Below are 24,295 nucleotides of genomic sequence, written 5' to 3' on the forward strand. Positions count from 1 at the left end.
GTGCCTTTTCTTCCAGCTTCTTTCCTGATTCTTCTTCCCTCTCAAAATAAAGAAAACAATTTTATCTTATTTTTATATTTTATTTACTTATTGTCTAGGGAGGGATTAGGGTATGGAGATCAGAGGACAGCTTTGAGGAGTCACGTGGGTTCGCTCACTTTCCCTCTACTCACCCACCTCAGATCTTTCTAGGCCACGTGGGCCCTGAGTGGCATCCTGTCTTACTAAGATTGCAGAGCTGTGGCTCGGTACTGATTCTCAGGCTCAGGCCTCTTCTAAATTTGGGTACAGGGAGACTAGCAGAGGGCCAAGAGGTCCCCTATGGGACCAGCTGTCACTCCCAGGAGTGTGCTGTTGGTGCTGTAGAAGAGCTGAGGTTTAAGCCAAATAAAGGCTCTTATACATTCCTCGTGCAGATAAGAGACTCCTTTGTTTTGTTTGGGTTCTTATCTGGACTGGAGGTCTCTAAGCTGGAGTCCCCTGGTGCTTTGTAAACATCTCTAGCCAGCTGCTCATCTCCCTCTTGAGGACTGGAGACTTCCCCTGCCTTTGCTCAGATCTTATCGATGCTGATGGCTGCTAGTGTGGGCTGTCTGCCCCAGGCAGAATAGACCTGGAAGAAAGGAGTTCCCTTGGGAGAGGCGAGGAGAAGCCAGGTTAAACTAACTGACTATAAAACTAGGTTACACTGGGGCAGGCCTGGTGGGCAGGTCTGTAATCCCTACCCCCACCCCACCTCCCTGCACTGGGGAAGTGGAAAAGTATCAGATCTGAGACTAGCCTGGGCTACATAGTAACTCTGAGGCCAGCCTCTAGCTATGTAGTAAGACCATTCTCATAACACAATAAAGAGAAAGCAGCAAATGTTTAGAAAGTTGTTGTTTCCTAGTGGGAGGAGTTAGGAGGTTACAGTTTTGAAATGTGTCAAGGGCTGTGGTTGACTGCTGACCTGGTACTGAAGCTCTGTCACCCATAAGCTTGATCCCTCTGAGCGAGAGGCAGCTGCTGTTTCTCTGTGAGCCTGGGGTCTTCAGGCCTGGTTGTCTGTCTGTCTACAAATGCCCTGAATCTGACTTCAGGTTCTCTTTCAATGGATCCTTGAGTTAGGATGGAATATTTAGTAAAAAAAACATTCCATTTGTTTATTGTGTTTGTGTGTGCACACACTTGGGCACATAACACCACAGCACATATGTAGCTAGCGGTCAGAGGACAACCTGTGGGAGTCTGTTCTCTCCTTCCATCATCTGGGTGCTGGGGATGGAGTTCAGGTCATCAGCTTTGGTGACAGAAATTTTAGCTACCAAGCCATGCTGCTTCAAGAAATGAGCAGCACCAGGGCCCTGCTGGGTGTGCTTTGTGGATGGCAGGTGAGCCCACCGTGCTTCCAGGAGGAAACCTGGAGGAAACTCTCCATGGGCAGAGCGGCTTGGCTCCGTGTAGGAGGTTCCAGGTCACTGTGCACACACAAGGTTGAAGCCACTTTTAATAGACACTGCATAAGGAAAAGATGACGGGGCACCAATGATGTGAAAAGATGACAATCCGAGTCATGGCACCAATGTTAGGGGAAGAATGAAGAGAGTGGGGGGCATATGGCCCATGGAGGTACTGCAAGGCCTGGGGGCAAGGGGGATGCCTCTGTGGGGCCCATGTTGGGAATCCCTTCCCCCTGAGGGACCAGCCACACAACAGTATAGTACAGAATAGAGTTTATTCAGGTCATGGGAGAGTTAAGAGGGCGGTAGAGGCAGAGAGAGAGAGAGAGAGAGAGAGAGAGAGAGAGAGAGAGAGAGAGAGAGAGAGAGAGAGAGGGAATTAGAGGAATAGAGGCTGGCCATGAGCACGTGGGAGAGAGGGGGGAAGGGAAAAGGAAGAGGGAGGGGTAGGGGTGGGAGAGCAAGGCTGCAAGAGCACCAGAGCAAGAGAGAGAGGAGGGGTCAAGCAGCTCCTTTTATAGTGTCAGGTCACTGGGGCGGGGCATACCTGGCTACTGCTGGGTAATTGAGGGGTGGGGTTTACAGAATCCCAACACACTGGACCGTGAAGGAGTCCCAGCACCCACAAATGACGTCACAGCAGGGCTGCAGCTTGGGTTTCTTTCTGTGTCTGATACTTGTGGGACAGTTGCTCATATTTATTTTCTGGCTCTGTGTAACTCCTGGTTTGTTTGTTTTTGTCTGTCACTCATTCATCATCGTGTGTTGAGGGATGGGGGTATATGTCAGATGTCAGACACGGACAGCAGAAAGCTTTCAGGAGTCGGTTTTCTCCTCTCACCATGTAGGCCAGGGGATCTCTGAGGTTGTCAGGCTTGGCAGGGAGCATCTTCCCCAATGGGCCACCTCACCAGTTCCCTTCTCCCCCTTATTTTGGGATCTGGCCTCAAACTTACTATGTAGCCAAGGATAACCTTGAACTTACCCTCCTGCCTTCACCTCCCAAATTCTGGTATCAGAGGTGTGAGCCACCATGCTTAATTTGTACAGTCCTGTGGGGTGGTGTTCGGGGAGTGGTGGTGGGACTTGACAGGAGATATGTGGGATCTAGGGCTTGGTGTATACCAGTCCAGCATTGCACCAAATGATCTACATCCTCAGTCTGTGCCTTGAACTTGTGATCCTCCTGCCCTGGGCTCTGGTGTAGTTTAGTACAGAGAATTACCAGCCTCTACTACCAAGCCCAACTTGGAAAATCAGTAAGATTGTCTTCAGTAAGAGTCCCAGGGTAGGTCATTGAATATTGAGAGCGCTCTGGTCTCTGCTGGGTGTAGAGGAGCATCGGCCCTCTGCCGTCCACCCCAGGGCCAGCTGGTGTAGACTCCTAAGCACCTTCAGATCCGTTGATGATTAAACCCTATACAAACAGCTGGTTGGGTTACCACCAGCCCTGCTGTGGGTTTGGGAGTGTGGCTCCTTCCTTTCTGTCGTTCTGTTTATTTCAATTGGATGAGAGATGCTCTTTAAAGAAAGGCTTGCAGGCTGAGGCAGGATGGTTGCCGGCACACCACCACCCTGAGAACTGGCCTCAGAGAACAAAACAGCACTTTTGGGTGGACCTAGTTGGTGGAGTGCTTGGCTATCGTGTCAGTGCCCCGGAGCTTGCTGGGTATGTTAAACTAGCTGGCCAGTGAACCCCCAGGATCCCTCTGTCTGTCTCCAGCACTGGGATTACAGACATGTGCTGCTACACTTGGCTTTGAATCTGGATGCCAAGGACCTGAACTCTGGTCCTAATGCCTGTGTGCTAAGTGCTTTACCTGCCGTTCGTTATCCCAGCTACCCTCCCCCACCCCAGGGCCAGAGGAAAGTAACCACCACACAGTCAACTTTGTAATTTTAAAGTAATTTTACAGAGTTTCTTTGTCTTACTTTATATTTTATTTTACTTCTGTGTTGTGTATGTGTACATGTATGTGTGGACCCATACACAGGCATGTGAGTGTACATGTGTGTGCATTCACAGAGGCCAGAGAAAGGCCTTGGTACCCTGCTGTAGCATCTTTGGTTATATTGTTTTGAGATAGGATCTCTCACTAGGTTAGTGGTTAGGAAATCCAGCCATCCCCCTGCCTCTGCCTCCCACAGTGCTGGGGTTCCAGCCACATGTGCATGGCCTTGTCCAGCATTTTATGTGGACACCTGAAGCTGAACTCAGGCCCCTGTTGCCTAGCAAACTGTGAATCCTATTACTGACCATGCCTCTAGCCCCTGTGGGGTTTTAAGACATACAGTTACTTATTTTGTTGAATGTTTATGGTTTGTTGTTTTGTTGTTGTTGTTGTTGTTTGAGACAGGTCTGCCTCCTGATACCGGGATTAAAGGCATGCACCACCAGCGCCCAGGCTTTTGTGCCTTTATGTGTTGGAGGTGCGCATACCATGTGGTATGGATGGAGATTAGAACTCAACTTCCTCCTCCCACCATTTGGGACCTGGGAATCAAAGTCAGGTTTGGCAGCAGTCACCTTTGTCCACTGAGCCATCCCTCTGTAATTGAGAAAAAGTCTCATGCTGTAGCCCACACTGTCCTGGAAGTCACTAGATAGCCCAGACTGTCCTCAGATTCACTGCAATCCTCCTGTCTCAGCCTCCCGGTGCTGGGATTGATGCATGTCTCACCACACCAGTGAGAAAAGTTCCTTATGTGTAGTTATTTCTGTTGTGGTCTGCACAGGCTCCGGGTGCCATATGAAAAACTAAGATGCAGAAGAACTAGACTGGAGAGCCATCTCACACCCGCCCTCCAGTGTCTGACTAAGGAGGATGAGGCAGGAGATTTCGAGTTTGAAGGCAGCCTGGGCTTAGTCAGTCTTTCTCCCTCCATCTAATCCCCAACCACCCCAGTCACACACATCGTTTAGTGACACCAGGGTTGCTCAGCTACCTAAAGAGACAGCTTCATGGCCGCTGTCCTTTCTTCTGAAGCTTGTCGTCTCAGTTTATTTCATTTTATTTCATTTCATGTGTGTGGTGGTTTCTCCTGCATGTGTGTCTGTGTACTATGTCTGCCTGGTGCCCCTGGAGGCCAGAAGATGTCATTGTCCCCGTAGCTGTACTTACAGGGGGTTGTGAGCTGCCTCTCTCAAGAGCATTGAGCACCCTTAACTGTCGAGACATCTCCCAGCCCTCTGCCTTTTGGGGGAGAAATGGGGCTCTACCAAACCTGGGGTTCACAGGTTCAGCTAGGTTGGCTGGCCAGCAAGTCCCAGGAACCCTCCTATCTCCAGTGCTGGGATTACAGGCATGAGGCAGCTGCACCTAAGGTTTTATTTCTAAGAGCTCTGAGGGTCTTGGGTACTCCTGCTCACATGGCTGATGGACCTGTCTCCTAGCAGTTCACCCTTGTCTCTAGAGGTTTTTAATTTTATCATCATCATCATCATTTGAGGGTGGGTGTTCAGAGTCCTCCCCCCGTTGAGTTCTAGGATGGAACCCAAGTCACCAGGTTTGTATAGCAAGTGTTTTTTTATTCCCTAAGCTATCTTGAGGGCCCCTGTTTTGTTTTGAGGTGACATTCTCCAGCCTCGGCCTTTTAGCTTTCATGCCTGGCTGGCTGTGGAGTTTTCACTTGGCAGGCCTTACATGCGGCAGCCGAGCACTTTCTAACTCTGTCACCCATCCCCACAGCTCTGAAGTCCTACATGAACAATACAGGTTTTTGTCTCACCTCATCCCGCTGCCTTCCTCAGAGAATCAGATTCCTGATTCCCAGATTCCCCATCTTGGCCTGCAGGAGGTGTGAGAGGGTGTGAAGATGGACGGCCTTGGGGTGGGTGGGGCCCGACTGGGTGGCAGCCCCATGTCTGAAAGTGACCTGGATGGTTAATCTTGGATGTCAGTTTAGTGGATTTAGAAACCCTGGAGTGCTGAGCTAGGCTCAGTTGGTGAGGGCTTGCCTGGAATTCACAGTCCCTCATCACGTAAACCCATGTGGTGTACATGTAGGTCATCTCAGCACTTGGGAGGTGGTCAGGAGGACCAGGATTTTAACTTCGCCCTTAGCTGTATAGAGTTAAAGGCTGCATGAGACGCTGCAAAAATAAAAATAAACTAAAACAATAGAAGCACCAGGGAAACAGGGCAGGCTTGCCCACAGGAGTTTCCTACAGTGGGTGGCCGATGGGCGGCATCATTCCTTTGGCTCCAGGTGGGATGGGAACAGAGCCCTTTCATTCTCTGCTTGAGTGGCTTGATGGGGTGGCTGCTGTCAGCCACAGGCCTCGGGGACGGAGGAACTACCTCCGACTGCCCTCCTTGCCTGGGTCCTGTGGGGTTTTTCTACTCGGGATCTTCTGTCTGTAGGTCAGTCTTTTCTGTTGCTGTGGTCAGTTTTGGGAATTTCTTAGCTACAGTTTCTTTAACTACTTTTCACTCCCTGTTCTGCTGAGATCTGACTGTGAATTGGAGTTCCCTCAGGTCCCAAGGCTCTTGGCACTCCCTTTTAGTTTCTTTCCGCTTCTCCTCCTCCCCTTCCTCCTTTTGAGGTTCATTTACTTCACAGATGTGTGGCTGCCATAGTACTGTGGAGTCAGAACAACCTGAGGGCATTGGTCTCTCCTTCCACTGGGTGATTTAGGGACTGGGCTCAGGTCATTAGTCTCCTTAGTGCTCAGTTTACCAGTCATTTTGTGTTTTGCTTTTTTTGGTGGTTTGGGAACCCAAGGCCTCTCCTGTGCTGGGTGAGCACCCTTACCACTGAGCCACACTCCCAGGTCTCCTCTGGGCTGTTCATTCTACTTGAGGACATATGTCAGGTTACCATAATTTTTTTGATTATAAGATTTCTTTTCAGGTCTTCTTTATATCTTCTAGTTCTTCACTGAGATTTTTTAAAAACCATGTTTAAAATTCTATGCCTATGAGTGTGTATATTTTTCCCCCGTGCTGTATCTCAGAGATCTGTAGAGTTCACAATGGCTACTTTGAGATCCCATCCTTTGCCTTGCTGGCAGTGGGCCTGGGGGAGTGTGTACTGGCAGCCTCTCTTGTTTTTCTGAGTTCTCTCTTCCTCCTTGGAAGGATGAAGGGTCATTAACTGATGCCCAAGACTTTGGACCCGCCGTCCTTGCACACCTGCTTCTTCATGCTACCTGCTTACCTGGGACTTCACTGTTCCATAGCCAGTCTCTGCTCCTCACTCTGCTTTTGATCCAAGGGGACAGCTCTACTTGTGTCTCCTGGGATTCCTCCCCCAAAGCCAGAAGACTTCAAAAACTAGGCAGACACTGAATCCTCTACAGCTTCCAACCTGCTGATGTTCTGGGAGGGGCTTATTTGTTTATAGTCCTAAGAACTGCACCCAGGGCTTCCTAGGTGCCAGGCAAGCTGTTCCACTGCTGAGCCACACTCCCAGCCCCTCACCGGGGGTTCTAGCAAGCACTGTGCTGCAGTGAGTTACCCCTAGACAGGGTATCACTGAGACTGCTGAGGCTGGCTTTGAACTTGCATTGTAGCCCAGGCAGACCTTCAGCTTTCTGTCCTCCTGTATCAATTTTCTGAGTTACTGGAAGATGGGCGTTCACCTCCAGGCCTAGCTGGGGCTGGTCTGTGTTGGGATAGGAGAGGTAGAGAGAGATGTGTAGTGGCAAATTAGTTAAACCGCTTTGGCTCCCAATTGGTTGCACGCATGCACCCACCCGAGAGCTCTCTGGAATTGAGAATAAAAGACACACACACACCCCAGCTACTTTTGATACTTTGACTAGCTCAGTGGCTGGGCACTTTTAAGCCTCCCTGCAGCTAGAAATTGCTCCCCTCTGGTACTCCTGAGTAAACATCTTTTAAAATCTGTATTTCATCTCTGCTACCCCAGATTCAATTGGGGAAATGGCCACTAGGGCACTTTCTCGGTTTCTTACATGCTGTTAGACCTTTAAGTCTCATCTTTCTCCTTCCCCATCATGGTGATTCTCTGTGTCTCCTCTTTTTTTCCTCTCTCCCCTGGCCACTCGCCCCTGCAATCTAAAAGTCCCACCTCTGTCTTTCTGTCCAGCAATTGGTTGTATAGCAATTCTTTATTATCAGTCAAAGCCAGCTGTGGGCAGGGGTCCTCAAGGTTTGGGGGCCAAACTAAGACAAAGCATTAGAACTGATCCCGAACAGAAGTGGTTCCATTGCTGACTGTTATTTCTACACTGCACCCTGGTGCTTTGGCCACTGCTGTGAAGTGTGTCTGTAGCCTGAGTCTGCTTGGTTGTCATTGCTGCCATAGCTATGTGGACAGCAAGTGCGATGCCGGACAGCCTCATCAGAGTCTGCCACACTCCCCACTTAGCCCATGAGGAGGCACACGCCCCCCCCCCCCCCCCCCGCGCCAGATTCACACTGTGGCTAGATGATGAGGCTTTAGTCCCAGTTTAGTCAAACTTTCGGCTGTCATTAACCCTTAAGTGACACAATGAACTTTTCTTAACAATTAATTCACATTTGATGGGGGTAAAATTAGTGCAACCACTGTGGAAGTAAATTTGGGGTTTCCTTTAAAAAATTAGCAACCGGCTTTCTTGCTGCTGGGCATATACTCAGAGACCTTTATAGAGATATTTCAACACCGTGCTTATTGCCGCTCTGTTAACCATGGTAAAGAGCTGGAATCAACATAGTTGTCCACCAGTAGATGACTGGATCCTGAAATTTGGTAGACACACAAACACACTGGAATACTATTCTACTTCAAGAAAAATTAAATAGAAGACGTTGGCGGGAACATGGATGGACTTGGAATATGGACATTAAGCAAGGCCATGCACGGACTTTCAGATAGAACTCCATGCTCTGTCGTGTGCCATAACTCAGCAGCACACTCATGTGATGGAGGACAGGATGAGGACAGGATGAGGACAGGATGGAGGATGAGGACAGGATGAGGACAGGATGGAGGACAGGATGAGGACAGGATGGAGGATGAGGACAGGATGAGGACAGGATGGAGGATGAGGACAGGATGGAGGATGAGGACAGGATGAGGACAGGATGGAGGATGAGGACAGGATGAGGACAGGATGGAGGATGAGGACAGGATGGAGGATGAGGACAGGATGAGGACAGGATGGAGGATGAGGACAGGATGGAGGATGAGGACAGGATGGAGGATGAGGACAGGATGAGGACAGGATGGAGGATGAGGACAGGATGGAGGATGAGGACAGGATGGAGGATGAGGACAGGATGAGGACAGGATGGAGGATGAGGACAGGATGGAGGATGAGGACAGGATGGAGGATGAGGACAGGATGAGGACAGGATGGAGGATGAGGACAGGATGGAGGATGAGGACAGGATGGAGGATGAGGACAGGATGGAGGACCAGGATGGTGGTTCTGGGCGGAAGTAGTGGGCAGTTAGTCACACAGGACTTTCGAGTTTATGGTTTCTTTTTCAGAATGGGTCTCATATAAAACCCAACCTGGCCTTGCTGTGTTGTCAAAGGATGACTTTAAACATCTGGTCCTCCTGCCTCCACCTCCCAAATGCTGTGGCCACAGGCATATAGACAGCTTTCCCCTGGCTTTTATGTGAACATTTCCTCTCTGCGACTCAGTTTCCCTCTGTTGAAAGCTGGAGCTTGATGGAAGTTGGTTGCTGCTTTCCCCCTTTCCAAAAGGAGCACACAGACTACCTACTTGCTCCAAACTGTCACTGAGGCAGGAAATAGAAAAAGAACCTTTGGACTGGGGAGGTGGCTCTGTGGGGAACTGTGAGTCCTCTGCACCCATCTAGGCCTGGTTGCATATACCTGTACCCCAGCCACATGGGCAGTGGAACAGGACTGCTGGCTGCTGGCATAGCTCCAGGTTCTGTGAGAGACCTTGTCTCCTGGGAATAAGAAGGTGAGTGATGAGGCCAGACACCCATTATTCCCCTCTCGTCTCTTGCACACTCACATGTACATATATGTGCACATATACACATGGGCCTCGGAAGCTTTAGCTCACCCAAGAACAGCAGGTCCTGCCTCTCCTGGTGTCAGTGAAGGGATGAGATTCGTTTCCACGAAATGGAACTCATTTCCTTATTGTTGGTGGACCTCCGCCAGCAGGGTGATGCTGCCACCCAGGAATACTGTTGCTCTCTGGTTGCTTCCTGGCCTCAACTTTTTCCCTGCTGTGGACTTAGCCAACTGTACCTACTGATGCCAGATAGGACTGGGTGGGGCTGTAAGAGACTGGGAGCTGCTTGTCACAGCCGGCCCTGTCCCACCCACCTGGGTTGCAGTTCCTGGGCTGGGCCAAGTCTAGGTTCTGGATAGTTTGTTGGGTCTGGCTGGCCTCTCCATATTAGGAAGGCAAGCTTGACTGGCCCAGGGCTGCAGAGAGGAAGTGAGTGCCCTTGGAGGACTGAGTTGGGCTCTGCCTTGTTTGGACCAGTGGAGCTGCTGTTTTTGAAATAACAAGCCTTGTTACTCTTTAGATGGGACACAGGGAGATAGCAGGAGTCTCTAGCCAAGTGCTGTGTCTGGCCTGGGATGCTGAGGTAAAGGCTGAAGCCATCACATGGCTGGCCTGCAACATTACTGTTCCAGGAAACGCTGCTCTCATTCCAGACTGACAGGCTCAGCCGCTGGCTGCCCTCTGGGCTGGTTGTGCATAGAAGATGCCCGGCCCCTTCCGGGAGGCCCTTTCTTGCTCTGCCTTCACCTCCTGAAAGGGTTTCCTGAGCCAAGTTGGCTAGATTGGTCCCAGGCCTGTGGAAGTCACCAGAATGGAGAGTTTGAGTAGAGAGACTGTCTGCCCCAGCTCCTCCTTCCCGGGTCTCACTGGTACTTTGTCCCTCTCTGGTGGCTTGGCTTTATAAGAGTAGTGGCTTTTTCTGCAGTATCCTGAAAAACATGTTTACTTAGGAAATACAACTGTGGGGTTCAAGAGCTTGTGTGTGTGTGTTCACAGAAGATATTGCATTCAAATAATAGCAGATACTAATTTTGTTTTTATAGTACCAGAGATTGAACTGGGGGTGTCACACATGCTAAACAAGCTCTGTGTAACTGGCCAGCCTCTCCCTCCCCTCCACCTTTTGTTTGGAGATAAGATCTCACTTGGAACAGGCTGCTCTTAAAATCAACAGCCAGAAGCCCAGGCAGCCCTTGAACTGACCCTTTCAGAATCCCAAGTACTTGGAATGACCAGCCTGCACCATAAGGCCCAATTAAATACTAATTTTGAACTATTATTACTACATAAAATTCAAGGTTTGGATAAAAGTCCCTTGATTTTGCTAATTGTTGTAAAACACAATGCACTTGACTCCACTCAATGCTGAGCACTGAGGCAAAGGTCAGGTTCTGCCACCGTGGCTCCGGAGAAGCTGGGCTCCAGTGTGGTGCTATGGGCGGAGTGCTCTGTTGTCACAGGCTTCTCTGAGCCCTCCAGACACCTGGATCTGAGTCTCGGGTCTTCGTGAAAGGAGTGGAGCTGCCACAGTGTAGCTGCACCAGGTTCTCTCTGTTTCCCAGATGCTAGTGAGCTCACTAAACACTCCCGTACTCATTCTAGGTTGGCCTGGACTTGTGTGTGTCTGGGGCTTGGCTTAGATATTATTCCTATTACACCTATGAAGCCCGGCATTGGGGCGCAGGCCTTTCATCTCAGCACTCGGGAGGCAGAGGCAGGTGGATGTCTGTGAGTCTGAGGCCAGCCTGGTCTAGTGAGTTCCTGAGTGATATCAGCCCTTGCTTTCAGTCTTCCTGATTGTTTTGAGCTTTTTGTCTCAAGCCTGAGCTGACTTCAAACTCACAGCAATCCTCCTGCCTGGGCCTTCTGAGCCAGTGCTCAGATTTCAGGATTTCAGTAGGCATAGACCACCATGCCAGCCTTTGACCCTCAGTGCCCACCACCTCTGGGAGTTTTGTAAACATTCCTGAAAGCCACTCACTGGAGGAGCTTCCCTTCCAGGGAATGGGGTTTGGGGCGTAGGAGATGGCGGGGTTAGAGGTGGATGGGCGGGAGGGGAAAACCTGCCAAAAAACGCATGTGCCCAGGGCCAGCCAGTTGCCTGAGTAACAAGAGTGAAGCCACTGGGTGTGATCACAAATTCCCCAGGAATGAGCACAAGACACCTCACGCCAGAGTTGAGCTTCATCACAGTGACCTGCCAGGGTAAAGTGCTGTATGTGTGTGTGAGTGTGTGTATGTGTGTGTGCGTGAGTGTGTGTGTGTGTGTGTGTATGTATGTGAGTGTGTGTGTGTGTGTGTGTGTGTGTTCTTGGGGGTGTGTGGCACACGTGAGGATCAGAGGTCAATTTTCTCCTTCTTTATGCGATAGGTTTTAGGAACTGGTCTCCATGTTTGCTCAGCAAGCTTTTCACTTGCTGATGCTTTCTTTGCCTGACTCTGGTCAGCTCAGTGTGGTTTCTAAGGAGGGCTAGCATATACTTGTTTTGCTGTGTCACGGTAAAAGAGCCAGCTGCTGACCCATGGAGACCAGTGGCTGGGAGCAGTGACCCTGTCCCAGAGCCTGGACCCAAGAGGGCTCTTGTTCCTCCCGATCTGTTGTCATCGCTGCTGATGCATAGGTCCCTCTGCATTTAGTCTTCCCGAACCCTTACACATCCTGACTCAGCACCAGGACACCATGGTACCCACGGCCACAGAGTTCTGGCAAAATGGATTGCCTTCTGTGTGATGTGTGTTGTCTGCACAGAAGTGAAGGGTGCACATGTGTGTGGATGTGTGCAGAGACCGCAGGTCCACATCAGGTCTGTACTCTCTACATTAGGTTTTGGAGACGGGGGTCTTTTACTGGGACCTGAGCTGGCCAGTGCTGTATCCCACGTTATCCCCCGTGTGGGCTGCTTTGCCTGGCTTTTCTGCGTATGCTCTGCAGGATCTGAACTCAGGTCCTCATGCGTGCACATGAGACACGAGCCACCTCACCAGCCTCAGCTGAAAGAAGTTATTTTAAATGGAATACACTAGAAATTGTGCAAATTCTTCACTTTGGGACTTGGTACTTAGTCACTGCTACCCATGGCTGGGGATTTGGCATAGTTGGTAGCATGCTTGCCAACATGCCTAAAGCCCGGGGTTTCAACCTAGTGTTTCATTATCTTACATGGAGGTGCACAGCTGTAATCTCAACACTAAGAAGGTAGACCAGGTGTCTGAGGTCATCCTCCATCCTCAAGAGTTCAAGGCCAAGCTAGGTTTCATGAGGCTCTGTCTCAAAATAAAAAAGCCACTTCCTGATCCAGCTGTGGTCTTCCTTGGTACGTACACAAGACAAAGCCCCTTCACCTCTGACCTCCAGGGAATGGGTCTCCTGTGAAGGGCACTGCAGTGTGCATCTGGATAGTGGAATACAGGAAGTAGAGGGAGCTTCCTGTGTAGTCTTGGTCACATGTCCAGCCCCCTGCAGAGCTTCTTCCCCTCTTAGAGACTCCTAGGCCCTTGGGACTTTCCCCTCCTGAAGCTGTCCCCCACAGAACTGGGCCAGGCCAGTGCTCACTGGATCTGAAGGCATGTGGCACCATGCAGACTGAGAAGGCTTGTAACCAAGCACGCAGCCTCTTTCCCCTTCCAGAGTCAACTGTTCCTGACAGGAAATGTTGTTAGAGGACAGGCTGTAACAGGAGAGACCTCGGGGAAGCCCACCCTGCAGGCCGTGACCACGACCTCTCTGTGATTGTCATATCATGAGATTAATTGAAATGATGTTTACTGGTGGAGGCTTAGGCTCCTAACTATGGCAAGGGGACCTGTAGCTACCCAGAGGCCCAATAACTGGGAAGGGGCCTCCCTCAGCTTTCCCAAAGTTTTCATCTAGGTGAGTGTGTGCAGGTGCGTGTGTGCAGGTGCATGTGTGCATACGTGTGTGTGTGTGTGTGTGTGTGTGTGTGTGTAACCTGAATTAATTCACATAGCCAAGGATGGCCTTGAACGTCTGATCCTCCTGCCTTTAGTTCAGTTCTGGGATTCCCAGCATGCACCACACACACAGTGTACACAGCACTGGCAAGTGAACCCAGAGTTCCCGCTCTTTTTCAAGCAAGGTTTGCCTGACATTAGACCCTGGCTCTCACCTGCTGCACGTTTGTCAGTGCCCGCCTTCTTTATGTCATCAGCCTTATGGCAAATAGTTCTTATATTGTCATATTCCTTAGTGGGACCAAGTACTTCTTCCACGGCCAGAGATCTTTCACACTTACAAGTCACACTTATAAGATACTGTGATCAGTTCAGCTGCTGGGAGGGTCAGGCAGTTTTAAAAATGGCACGGTGACATCAATCTAGAAAATGTCTTTTTCCAGCCACTTCCCTCCCACAGGTGCTTTTCTAAACATGTAGCGATCTTACAGCAGTGTGTATTGTATTGGTTTTTAAATATGTGTTTCGTGTGTGTGTGCATGTGTGTCACAGAGGACATGAAGTCAGAGAACCTTTGAGAAGGAACCTTCTCTCCTTCCACAACGTGGTTCCAGGGATCAAGCTCAGGCTGTCAGTCTTGGCAGCAAGTGCCTTTATCTACTGAGCCATCTTGCTGTTTTATCTACTGAGCCCTTTGATGTTTTTTGTTTTCTTGTCTTTTTGAGACTAGGTCTCCAAAGCTGAGGCTGACCTCGAACTGTTGGCCCCCCTGCCTCCACATCCCAAGAGCTGGAATTAAAGTTGCACACCACCCCTCCAGGTCTAATTTGTGTTTGAAGGAAAATTTGGGGTTCTGAAACTCCCCTAGCAAGGTGGATTTTGGTTTAGTTCCTGAGGCCTCATCTGTCAATCACTGAATTCTTGTTACCTGGACAGAGTCCTGCTGTGAGGCCTCAGGCAGTTGCTTTAGGAATTCATGTGTCAATTGTCACATTTTTCGTTATTTGGGGTAAGAGAGAGAGAGAGAGAGAGAGAGAGAGAGAGAGAGAGAGAGAGAGAGAGAGAAGGCCCAGCTTGGTACAAGCCTTATTCTCAGCACTCCAGAGGCAGAGGGAACAGATCATTGAGTTCTAGGACAGTCAGGGCAACACAAAAAAAAAAAAAAAAAAAAAGTCTCAACAAAAACAAAGAAAAGCACAAGTTAGAAGCTGGAGAGATGGCTGGTGGTTAACACCCCTGGCTGCTCTTCCAGAGGACCTGGGTTCAGTTCCCAGCACCCACACAGCAGCTCACAACCAGCTATAACCCTGGTCCCAGTGGATATGACACTCTCCTCTGGGCTCTAGAGACACCAGGCACCCAGACATACGCTCAGGCAAAGCACCCCCACACAGAAGATTTTTAAAAAGCAAGAAGATAAAAAAAGGAAGCTTCCGTTTCGTCTTGTTTTGTGAGATAAGAGATTTACTCTGCAGGCCAGTATGGACTTGAATTCTCTCAGCAGTCCAGGTTACCCTTGAAGTCACTGTGTAGCACTGATCCTCCTGCCTCAGCCTTCTGAATAAGGGATACTGACAGGAGTGAGGTTCTCATTCCTGATGCAAAGTCTGTCCTCTGGGGAGTTCACACTGCGCAGTGGCAAGTAAACATAACTCCTCCAAGTCTGAGGGTCCCGGAGTGTCTCCATCCCTCAGCCGTGCTCACGTCCAGGCCTGGCTCTGCAGGGATGGAGGAGGGGCCATGGTAGCAGCCGTGAGAGGAGAGACATGTGTTAGTTCTTTTTAAACAGCATTGCTAGAAGCCTGTTGGTGTACGACTGTATTCCATTCTTTACGACAGCTTGGCAGCAAGCTCCCTTGTTGGTGGGGCAGGTTTCCGGATTCCTCCTTCAATGATGGAGTTGAAAATGACTTGGGAGCCAGGCTTTGGTCTGAGGCTGACTAGGGAAGCTGAAGCAAGTTCAAGGCCGGCCTGGGCTGCAGAGAACGCAGTGCCCCCGTAAACTGGGGCTGTTTGTATTTTGGTCTGTGCATGTCCACATGGTTGCAGACACGTGCACCATGCAATGTGTGCGGGAATCGGAGGACAACCTTAGGTGTCAGCCCCTTCTTTCCACTGTGGTCACTTCTTAGTGCCTCTGGCCGCTGGGCCATGCTCCCCCTCTTCCCCACAGGAACACAGGGATGGCAGACATGCTGTGGTGTCTAGCTTTTATGTGGGTGCTAGAGATTTGAACTCGTGTTCTTGTCCTTGCTCTGCAAACGCTCTTCCCTCTGAGCCACCTCCCTACCCCCAGCCAAGGCTGTAATGTTCAAGCCAGCTGTGTACTGAGCTGAGATCTGACACTAGGCTAGATACAGTGTTCTCACCTCCTGACCATCCCCAGTCAGCCCAGCCCCTGCCTGTAGACAGGGCGGGCCTCTGTGTTCACCTTATAAGCCTTCAGGCAAGAACTTTAGTATAATTTACCTGCTGAACAGCTAGTCATTTAAGTCTTCCCCATTGAGTGACTAGTGCTAGAATAGAGTTCTTGTTCACTTCCAAGAAGCCACACCCCTCCACAAACAGGCCCTATTCCCAACTAGCCAACAGTCAACTTCTTTCCCCTTTACATTCCGTGTGACACACACACACACACACACACACTCACTCACTCACACACACACTCACACATACTCACATACACACACTCACACAATGCACTTACACACATACTCACATACACACTTACACACTCACACACATACACACTCACACACTCTCATACACACACATTCACACACACATGCACACACACATGCACACACACACACTCACACACACACACATATTCACACACTCTCACACACACATACGCACACATGCATACACATACTCACACACATGCGCACACACACTCACATGCACACACACACACATACACACTCACACACACATGCACACATACACACACACACACTCACACACACATGCACACATACACACACACACACACGCGCGCGCGCGCATCCACCCATCCATCAGTCAGTCTCCTTGTGCTATAACACATATTTAGAGGTGGGAAGAAACTTAGAGGAGCTTCTCCTTCCATCCTTTGGGATTCAAGTGTGCTTTGGCTTTCGTTTGTTGTTTGCCCGGTGAGCCATTTTGAAAGCCGCAGGCAAGAATGTTCTAGGGAGAGTCCTCAGCTAAGGGTGGTGACATAAGCTTGTGAGCCCAGCAGCAAAGAGGCTGAGGCAGGGTTGCTGTGAGTCTGAGCTCAGCCCCAGCTGTAAGGGACAGCCTGTTTTTGAAGAGTAATTAAGAATGAAACAAACAGAAAACAGAACAGCAGAATTTCCCCCAGGTGGGAGCTAGGTTGAGAGTTACCTCATGGTGGCTTCCATGATGGACAGGGATTCCTACTTCTCAGGCTTCCTGACCTCAGCAGGGTAGGCTAGGCTTTTCGAGGACAGGTAAGGACAGTGTGGAACACCATCTTTAATTGCAAACAGCTCCCCAAAGGCTCCGAGCTAGATAGACGTGGTGGCTCACATCTGTAAATCACAGTTGCTTAGAAGATGACAACAGGAGGATTGCCATGAGGTCCAGGCCAGTTCTACATAGCAAGACCTTGTCTCAAAAACAAACGACAGCAGCAAACAGAAGTGGGTGGACAAGGCCCCTGGGCTAGTGGGGATGATGGGAGACACCGTGAGTGCCCTGGGGCAACACTGCCAAGCCACAGGGCTGCCTGGCACTTCTTTCACTGACTCCTGGTGACAGGGTGGCCTTGGGTTGACTTTCAAGAGAGTGAGTCAAGAGCTGTTCCAAAAGTCACCTGAAGATGTTTGTCTCTAAGTGGTGCTTTGGATTGCAGTAGGGTGTGGTGCTGCAAAGGGATGGGCAAGATTTTTAGGGGTGGTGCTGCCTCATCTTCTCTGGTGGGTCCCGTCTGCATAGTAAGCCTCACTCCGAGTTTGTCTGTCAGTGTGCCAGCTGGTGAGCCAGGGAAGGCCTCGGAAACCCTCCCACCTCTCCAGGGCAAAGCCACAGTTCTTCAGGCCCAGCTCAGCCCAGGTCCCCAGGCTCTTTCTTTTCACAGCCACAGCCCGTTCTCCAGGATCCCCGGCTGCTGTGACACAGGCTCTGTCTGGTAGCCATGATGATTCTCAGCTCAGGCTCTCGTTTTGACTGATCTTTGAAACCCCCCAGGAGTGAGGGACAGCATGTTGTTAGCCCTGCTCCCTGTGGGCAGAGAAGGAGGGCGAGCTGCTCGGCAAAGAACCAGAGATTTGTTACCATGACAACCCTCGTGCAGAACATGGGTTGAGCAGGTGTGTCGTGTGCACGTACACATGCACACATGCTCTGTGTGCTCCCTGATCACTCAGTGCACACATTCTCAAGTCACCCTCAGCCAGCCCAGCTTACCCACCGGCAGCTTCCAGTCCGGCCCCCTCCTTGGACACCCAGTTTGGACACCCCAGCTGCCATCAGCCATGCACTAGATGGGTTGTACATACTTACAGACATGCAGAACTGATGGTGCACAGGCTGAGAAGGCTTAGGAAAAACGGCTGATGGAGGAGCCGGGGTAGACAGCTTGGTGGGTAAAGTGCTTGCCATACAGGCACAAGGGCCTGGGTTTGGTCTTCAGAACACACACTCACACACACTCGAGCGTGCACACACAAGCCAGGCATGATGGCATGTACTTGAAGTATAGCACTGAGGAGCTAGAGTCAGAAAGCTCAGCCTCACTGGTAGCCAGCTCAGCCCATAAGTAAACCCAGATCCCCCAAAATAAGGAGGGGAGTGCCTAAGGAATGACTTTCTAGGTTGGCATCTGCCCTTCGTACGCATATATGCAGCTACCGCACGCTTGACCTTACACAAGCCCATTCTGACAATAGAAGCGTTCCTGGGCTGCGAGATGCTGAGTAGGGTAGAGGTGACATCGGGTGACATCGGGTGTGCTCTGCACTGGGGTTTGCTGTGCGTCCCAGGCTGTCTCCTCAACTCATTCTGTGCTCTACGCCAGCCCCACACAGCCAGTCCGGCTCAGCATGAATCTCCGGCCCCATATGCCCACATACTTATGCATACACACAGGATTAGAAATTAGGAGTTGTGCTCAGCAAATCATGTCCATGTCTTAGAGATGGGGAAAGTTGCCCACCTTGTCTGAGCATATGGTATGGTCTTTGGGATGGAAGGGGCCTCCCTGGCTGCTCAGAGTCAGATCTGTCTGTCTGTCTTTCTGTCTGTCACTCAGTAGACATACCAGGCTCTAGGTTTGAAAGCCTCGAGTTTAGTGAGAAGCCAGTCAAAGAACACATACAGCCTTTAAAATCTTGGCATAAACTGGGTGTGGTAGCGTGTGCCTGTCACCCCAGCACTCAGGAGGCAGGGGCGGAAGGCGCACTTCCAGGCCAGTCTGGAGTACGCAGTGAGACCTTATCTTCTAATGAATTAATGTCTGAGTGAACAAATGAATGAGTGAGTGAAATCCACATAAATGGACAGGATCCATTTAGCTGTTTGCCGCTGGAGTCCTGAGCCATAGTCATTGTCACCTCTGCAGTCCTGTCACATAGAGGCTCTGAGGGTTGTGCCTGTCTAGATGTTTACCTTTTGCTCACAGGCAGAGCACAGTTGATGCTAGTGTTCCAGGAATGCCATTCTGATGTCCCTGCCCTGTGGGTGGTGGGACTTCAGTCCTGTACCCTGTGACCCTGTACCTAACCACCCAATGTCCTCCCTTTACAGATGCACCTTCCGGTTCCCGAGCACGGCCATCAAGATCCAGTTTACGTCCCTGTACCATAAAGAGGAGGCCCCAGCATCCCCCCTGCGGCCGCTCTACCCGCAGATCTCCCCATTGAAGATCCACATTCCGGAGCCGGATCTCCGGAGCCTCGTCAGCCCCATCCCTTCCCCGACTGGCACCATCAGGTGAGCGAGATGGATCTAGCCTCTAGGAGATACTCCTGCAAGGGAGAGTCACCCCTAAGTCACCACCCGTTCAGGTTGTAGATTATGAGTTTGGGTCTCCTAAGGTAAGTAGGAGAATAGGTGTGTGGCCCAGTCCTGTAAACACAGCACTCCAAAGGCTGAGGCAGGAGGATCATCAGTGCACGGCCAGCCAGGGCTACAAGAAACTGTTTCAAAATAGAGAGGGAAGGGGAATTCAGATTCTAGCCAGTGCTTTTCAATGAAGCAGAATTCTCTCCCGATCCCTTGCATGTTGGTGATGCGTCTGAAAGTGCTGTGCCCTGTCAAGTTCTGGGGTTATGATGCCCTGAGCACTGTGGCTTCCACCCCCACTCAGGACACAGGCCAGCCCTATAAATATGGCAGCCATGGCCGGTACTCTTGTGACAGTAACAGGAGTGGTGCACTCCTAGGGGGTCAGGGTTGTGGGAACTCACACAAACCCAGAGTTACTCTCCAGCAAAGCCAAAGTTCTGCTGTCCCTGCACCCTGGCTAGGAGTCACTCCCGTAGTACCCTCATTTGGTCCCCAAAGTTACACCTACTTCTCCAGGCTGATACTGGATGCTAGGACTCAAACCCAAATTTGTATGCATACTTGGTGACTGGTTTTGTGTCAGTAGAGTGTTTGTGTGTTCCAGAGGTGTCCAAGGCTGTGCCTTGTGCTGGCAGCCAAACTTAGTAGTGTAAGAGTCACATGGGTGGTACTGGTTTTGAAGCGTGAAGGAGTCATGGAGAGCAGCTAAGGCTTGGCGCTCTGAAAGACTGGGAGGGGCCGCTGGTGAGGTGCAGCCTCAGTGGCAGTTGGCAGCCCAGGACTGAAGGGGTCATACGAAAAGCTGATGCTTGGCACCATGAAGAGAGCCCAGGAGAGGCTTTTGGTGAAAGTGCAGCCCGGTTACAGCATGAGACCCCAGCAGTCTTGGAGACGCCAGTGCCATGGGATAGCCACCAAGATCAGCAGTCAGAGAAGTGACCAGAGGAGATCGTGAGTAGATCCCTGGAACCAAGCATCGAGTTATTTATACTCTTGGAGTTTGGTTTTGCTTTGTTCAGATTATGACTGTGCCCTGGTTCTTTCCTTTTGAAGAAGGAATTTCATTTTATTATTATTTTTGCAGAAGCCCACAGTGGAGGGACTTTGAACTCTTAAGAAGATATTTTGGATTTTTAGAGAAACTGGATATTTTAAAGAGAATGAAATTTGATTATGCCTGAGTTTTGTGAAGACAGTGGGACTTTTAAAGTTGTTTGTGTTTTTAATGTGAGATTTTGGGGGCAAATAAGAAAGGAAGAATTGTGGCTTAATAGTGATGTTTGTGTGTCAAGTGGACAGTGGTCAGTTGTACTGGCTGGTTTTGTGTAAACTTGACACAAGCTAGAATCATTGGAGAGGAAGGAGCCTTTGTTGAGGAAATGTCTTCATGAAATCCAGCTGTAAGGCATTTTCTCAATTAGTGATCAATGTGGGAGAGCACAGCCCATTGTGGGTGGGGCTGTCCTTAGGCTGGTAGTCTTGGGTTCTATAGGAAAGCAGGTTGAGCAAGCCAGGGGAGCAAGCCAGTAAGCAGCACCCCACCATGGCTTCTGCATCAGTTCCTGTCTCTAGGATCCTGCCTTCTTTGAGTTCCTGCCTGATGTCCTTCAGTAGTGTACGCCAGCCAAATAAGCCTTTTTTTGTCAGAACTTGCTCTTTGGCCATGGTGTTTTGTAGAACTGATGGTGACCCTATCTAAGACGCTAAGACACTTTCCCCTGTCTGTGATGAGACACCATGACCAAGGCAACTTATAAAAGAAAGAATTTAATTAGGGGCTTGCGTCTGGTCTCAGGGTGAGTCCACTACTGTCATGGCGGAGAGGCATGGCCGCAGGCAGGCATGGCATGCAGGAGGCAGAGGCGGGGATGGGGACAGCTGGAGCTGATGTGGGCTTGGAAGCCTTGAAGCCCACCCCTAATGACATTCTTCCAATCTTTCCTAAATAGTCCACCACCTGTGTTCCAAACTTTCCAAAACATTAACCTGTCTCTAGGGGCCATTCTTACTCAAAGCATGACACTGGGTTAGGGCTCTGCCACTGAGCCACATCCATAGCCTAGCCCCCAGTTAGGTGATGTGGGTGCCTTTGGATGCTCAAGCTGGCCTGGAACTGTCCCTCTTACTGGTCAGCTGGGATCACAGGTGTGCAGCCCCACACCTGGCTGGGGTTTCATCCTTTTTAACCTTTATCTATAAGGGAGATTTTTGGTTTTTGGTTCTTGAGGTTCAAGGTCAGGGATGACATGTGTATGTGTGTGTGTTCCTTAGTTTGCCTTTGTGAACTTATTTTGTTTCCTACCATGTATGTGCACGGGTCCTTTGTCTGGAGTAGGTGTCTGTCCTCTTTCCTAACACTATCCAGAGGTACAGCCTGGGAACTCAAAAGCCCAGAGCTGAGGTGTAGAACCCCAACTTGGGTCCAGACGTGTGGACGATGGGTTGTGTCCCTTTTGGCATCTCCCGGCGGTGAAGTCTGCAGCAGTGGCAGTGGCCTGGGGAAGGTAGTGAAGAGAATTGACTGGGGTCCGGTGCTCAGACCCCCCCCCCCCAGGTATCTCAGGCACTTCCCATTGCTTCTCCAGCGCTCTTCATGCTGGGAGCTGGGAGTCGCCCTGTTCTTAATATCCATATTTCAAGCTCTCGGTCCTTCGTCTTGTAGGTGTTAAACTTGGGTGTGGCTCCAAGGTCTGTCCTTTCCGAGCTCCCGGCTAGTCAAAGCTGCAGGAGGCCTTGTGCAACTTGTTGGCCTATTGTTTCTTTTAAAAAGATACTGATTTATTTATGTATCTATTTGTTAAGAGGGGCTTGTGGAGGTCAGAGGAGATCCTGTGGGAGTCTTTGCTCTCCTTCCTGCCCTGTGGATCCTGGGGTTCAGTCAAACTGGGGTAGTAAGACTTGACTTGCAAGTAGTTTTGCTCTCAGGGTTATCTGAGCCCTTGATTTGGGTTTTTGAGACAGGGTCTTACTGCACTAGGCTGGTTCATAACTCTGTTGCCTCAGCCTCCCAAGTGGTGGGATTGCAGGTGTTTAGCAAACCGTTCAGTCACTGAGACTGAGGGTCTCTCACAAAGCCCCTCCCACCCATGGTCCACACCACTCATCTCGGGGGCTCACAGCTCCTGTTATTTACCGGAAACCATGTGGCTTTGAATAAGCACGTGATACTTAACATGAGGAGCAGGTGGGGTAGCCCTAAAAGCATATGTTCAGGGCCAGCCTAGGCTACTGAGTAGGGCCAAAATTCATTGGTACCCTGTCCTCCTGTATAAGAAGAGAACCAGGAGGAGTTCAGGGGTAGGACAGACACTCAAAGAAGTCTGGAAGGGGTCCTGGGTTAGCCATGCATGGCACACACCTGAAATCCCAGCACTTGGGAGCAGAAACCAGAGGATCACAAGGCCAGCTTGGTCTACATTATGTGTTGTAAAACACCAGGCCTACATAGTGAGACATCATCTCAAAACCAAAAAAAAAAAAAAAAGACTCTCAGTTCAATGTCCAGCACTAGGGTACATGATTGTGGGATTAATAGGGTAATTTTTAGTCTTATTTGTTTTTGGAGACTGGATCTCACTTTGTAACTCTGGAATTCACTACATAGGCTGGCCTCAGTTGTCCGGTGTGTGTCTGCCCCCCCCCCCCCCCCCCGAGCTGGGGCTAAAGGCACAAGCCAGCATGCCTGGCTCCGTAACCTACAGATAAAAGAGTAGTGAGGGTTTGGTCGTGTGGCTGGGTGTGTAGAGTGTGTCTCCAAGAAGCCTCCCAGGATCCTGCGCACTGCCTAACAGCATTCGGGCCGGAGGATCGAAATCTGTGTCATCCCCAGATGCATGAGACCCTCACCCCACCCCATCCCCTGCCTAGCAATTGGTGCTTTGGTATGTCCCCAGTGCTTCCCAACTTTGTGTCTGCCATACTCCTGGTACTGCTGGTAGCGAGCAGGCCCTTAGATCCTCACGGTTTCCACGTGCGCTTGGTCACTCGGATGCGTGGTCGCCCTTGATGGTGTCTTGGGACCCTCTCTGAACTCCCTGGGCCTTTAAGAGTCACAACAAAAGATCTCTGTTGACATCCGTTTATCTCCACGCTGAGGAATTCCATTGAGCTTTAGCAAAGCTCCGAGGCCGCGGGAGGTTCGCCTGCCAAGACTTTCTCAGTTTGAGTTTCTGCGTAGGGGTGGAGCCCACATGTTTACAAACACACCCTGCCCTTCCTCTCCCAGGCAGCGGGAGCCGGGGTGGGGCAGGCTTGGGGAAAGGGTTTGACTTCCCAGCCCGCAGCAGTGGGCCCCGCCCTGCGCAATCAGCTTGCCTAATTTGGTGAGCTTTGCTAGCGAGTTCCTATTGGCCGATCCGGGCACCGGAGGCTTGGGGACCTCCCAACTGAGGCTCCTCCCTTCATGGGGCAGATCCTAAGGCTTGGTACCTGCCCCACGTCCCTTTGCCTCCACTCCACCCCCACCAGGCCGGCTTCACTTTGCTGGGTCGCTCCTTATTTCCCAGGGCGGGTTGTTCCGCTGTGGTTTTGAGTTGTGTGTACGTGGGTTTGGGGGAGGGGTTGCGGGGGTGGGGGGGCTGTCCCTGCCTTCAGGGCTCCGCCCAGCAAATGAATGAGCTGTTTAGAAACTGCAGCTTCGGCAGTGTTTTGACCTTTCTGTGAAGAGCAAGTGATTTAGAAAAGCAGGGCGCTGGTTAATCATTTGCTGAGGGTAGTCAGGCTAAAGCAGGCTCCATGGGACTCCACTTAGGCAGTCTGCCATAGCGGCCACGAAAGTGCCCTGTGGTCCCAGCACAGGGCATATGCCGGTGAGGCAGGAAGATTGCAACTTTGAGGCCAGCCTGTCTAGCTGAAACTGGGGGCTCAGGGTTCGGTTTTGTGACAGACCCTGTCTCACAATTAAGATGGAAAAGCTGGTGAGATGGCTCTGAGTAAAGGTGCTTGCTGCTGACCTGATTTCGAGTCCCACGTGGAGGAAGGG

At 50.6% G+C, this 24,295-nt stretch overlaps 1 protein-coding gene across 1 annotated transcript in view; it reads left to right on the forward strand.

Moving 5' to 3' along the window:
* FOXK1 (forkhead box K1) overlaps positions 1–24,295 on the forward strand; it is a 62,504-nt gene that overhangs the window by 17,414 nt on the left and 20,795 nt on the right. The window contains exon 2 of the mRNA XM_080941059.1: positions 19,054–19,239. Coding sequence (XP_080797185.1) covers positions 19,054–19,239 — 186 coding nt within the window. The remainder of the gene's footprint in view (positions 1–19,053; positions 19,240–24,295) is intronic.

This window comes from Micromys minutus (genome assembly GCF_963924665.1).
Source record: "Micromys minutus genome assembly, chromosome: 29".
In the NCBI taxonomy this organism is placed as follows: Eukaryota; Metazoa; Chordata; class Mammalia; order Rodentia; family Muridae; genus Micromys; species Micromys minutus.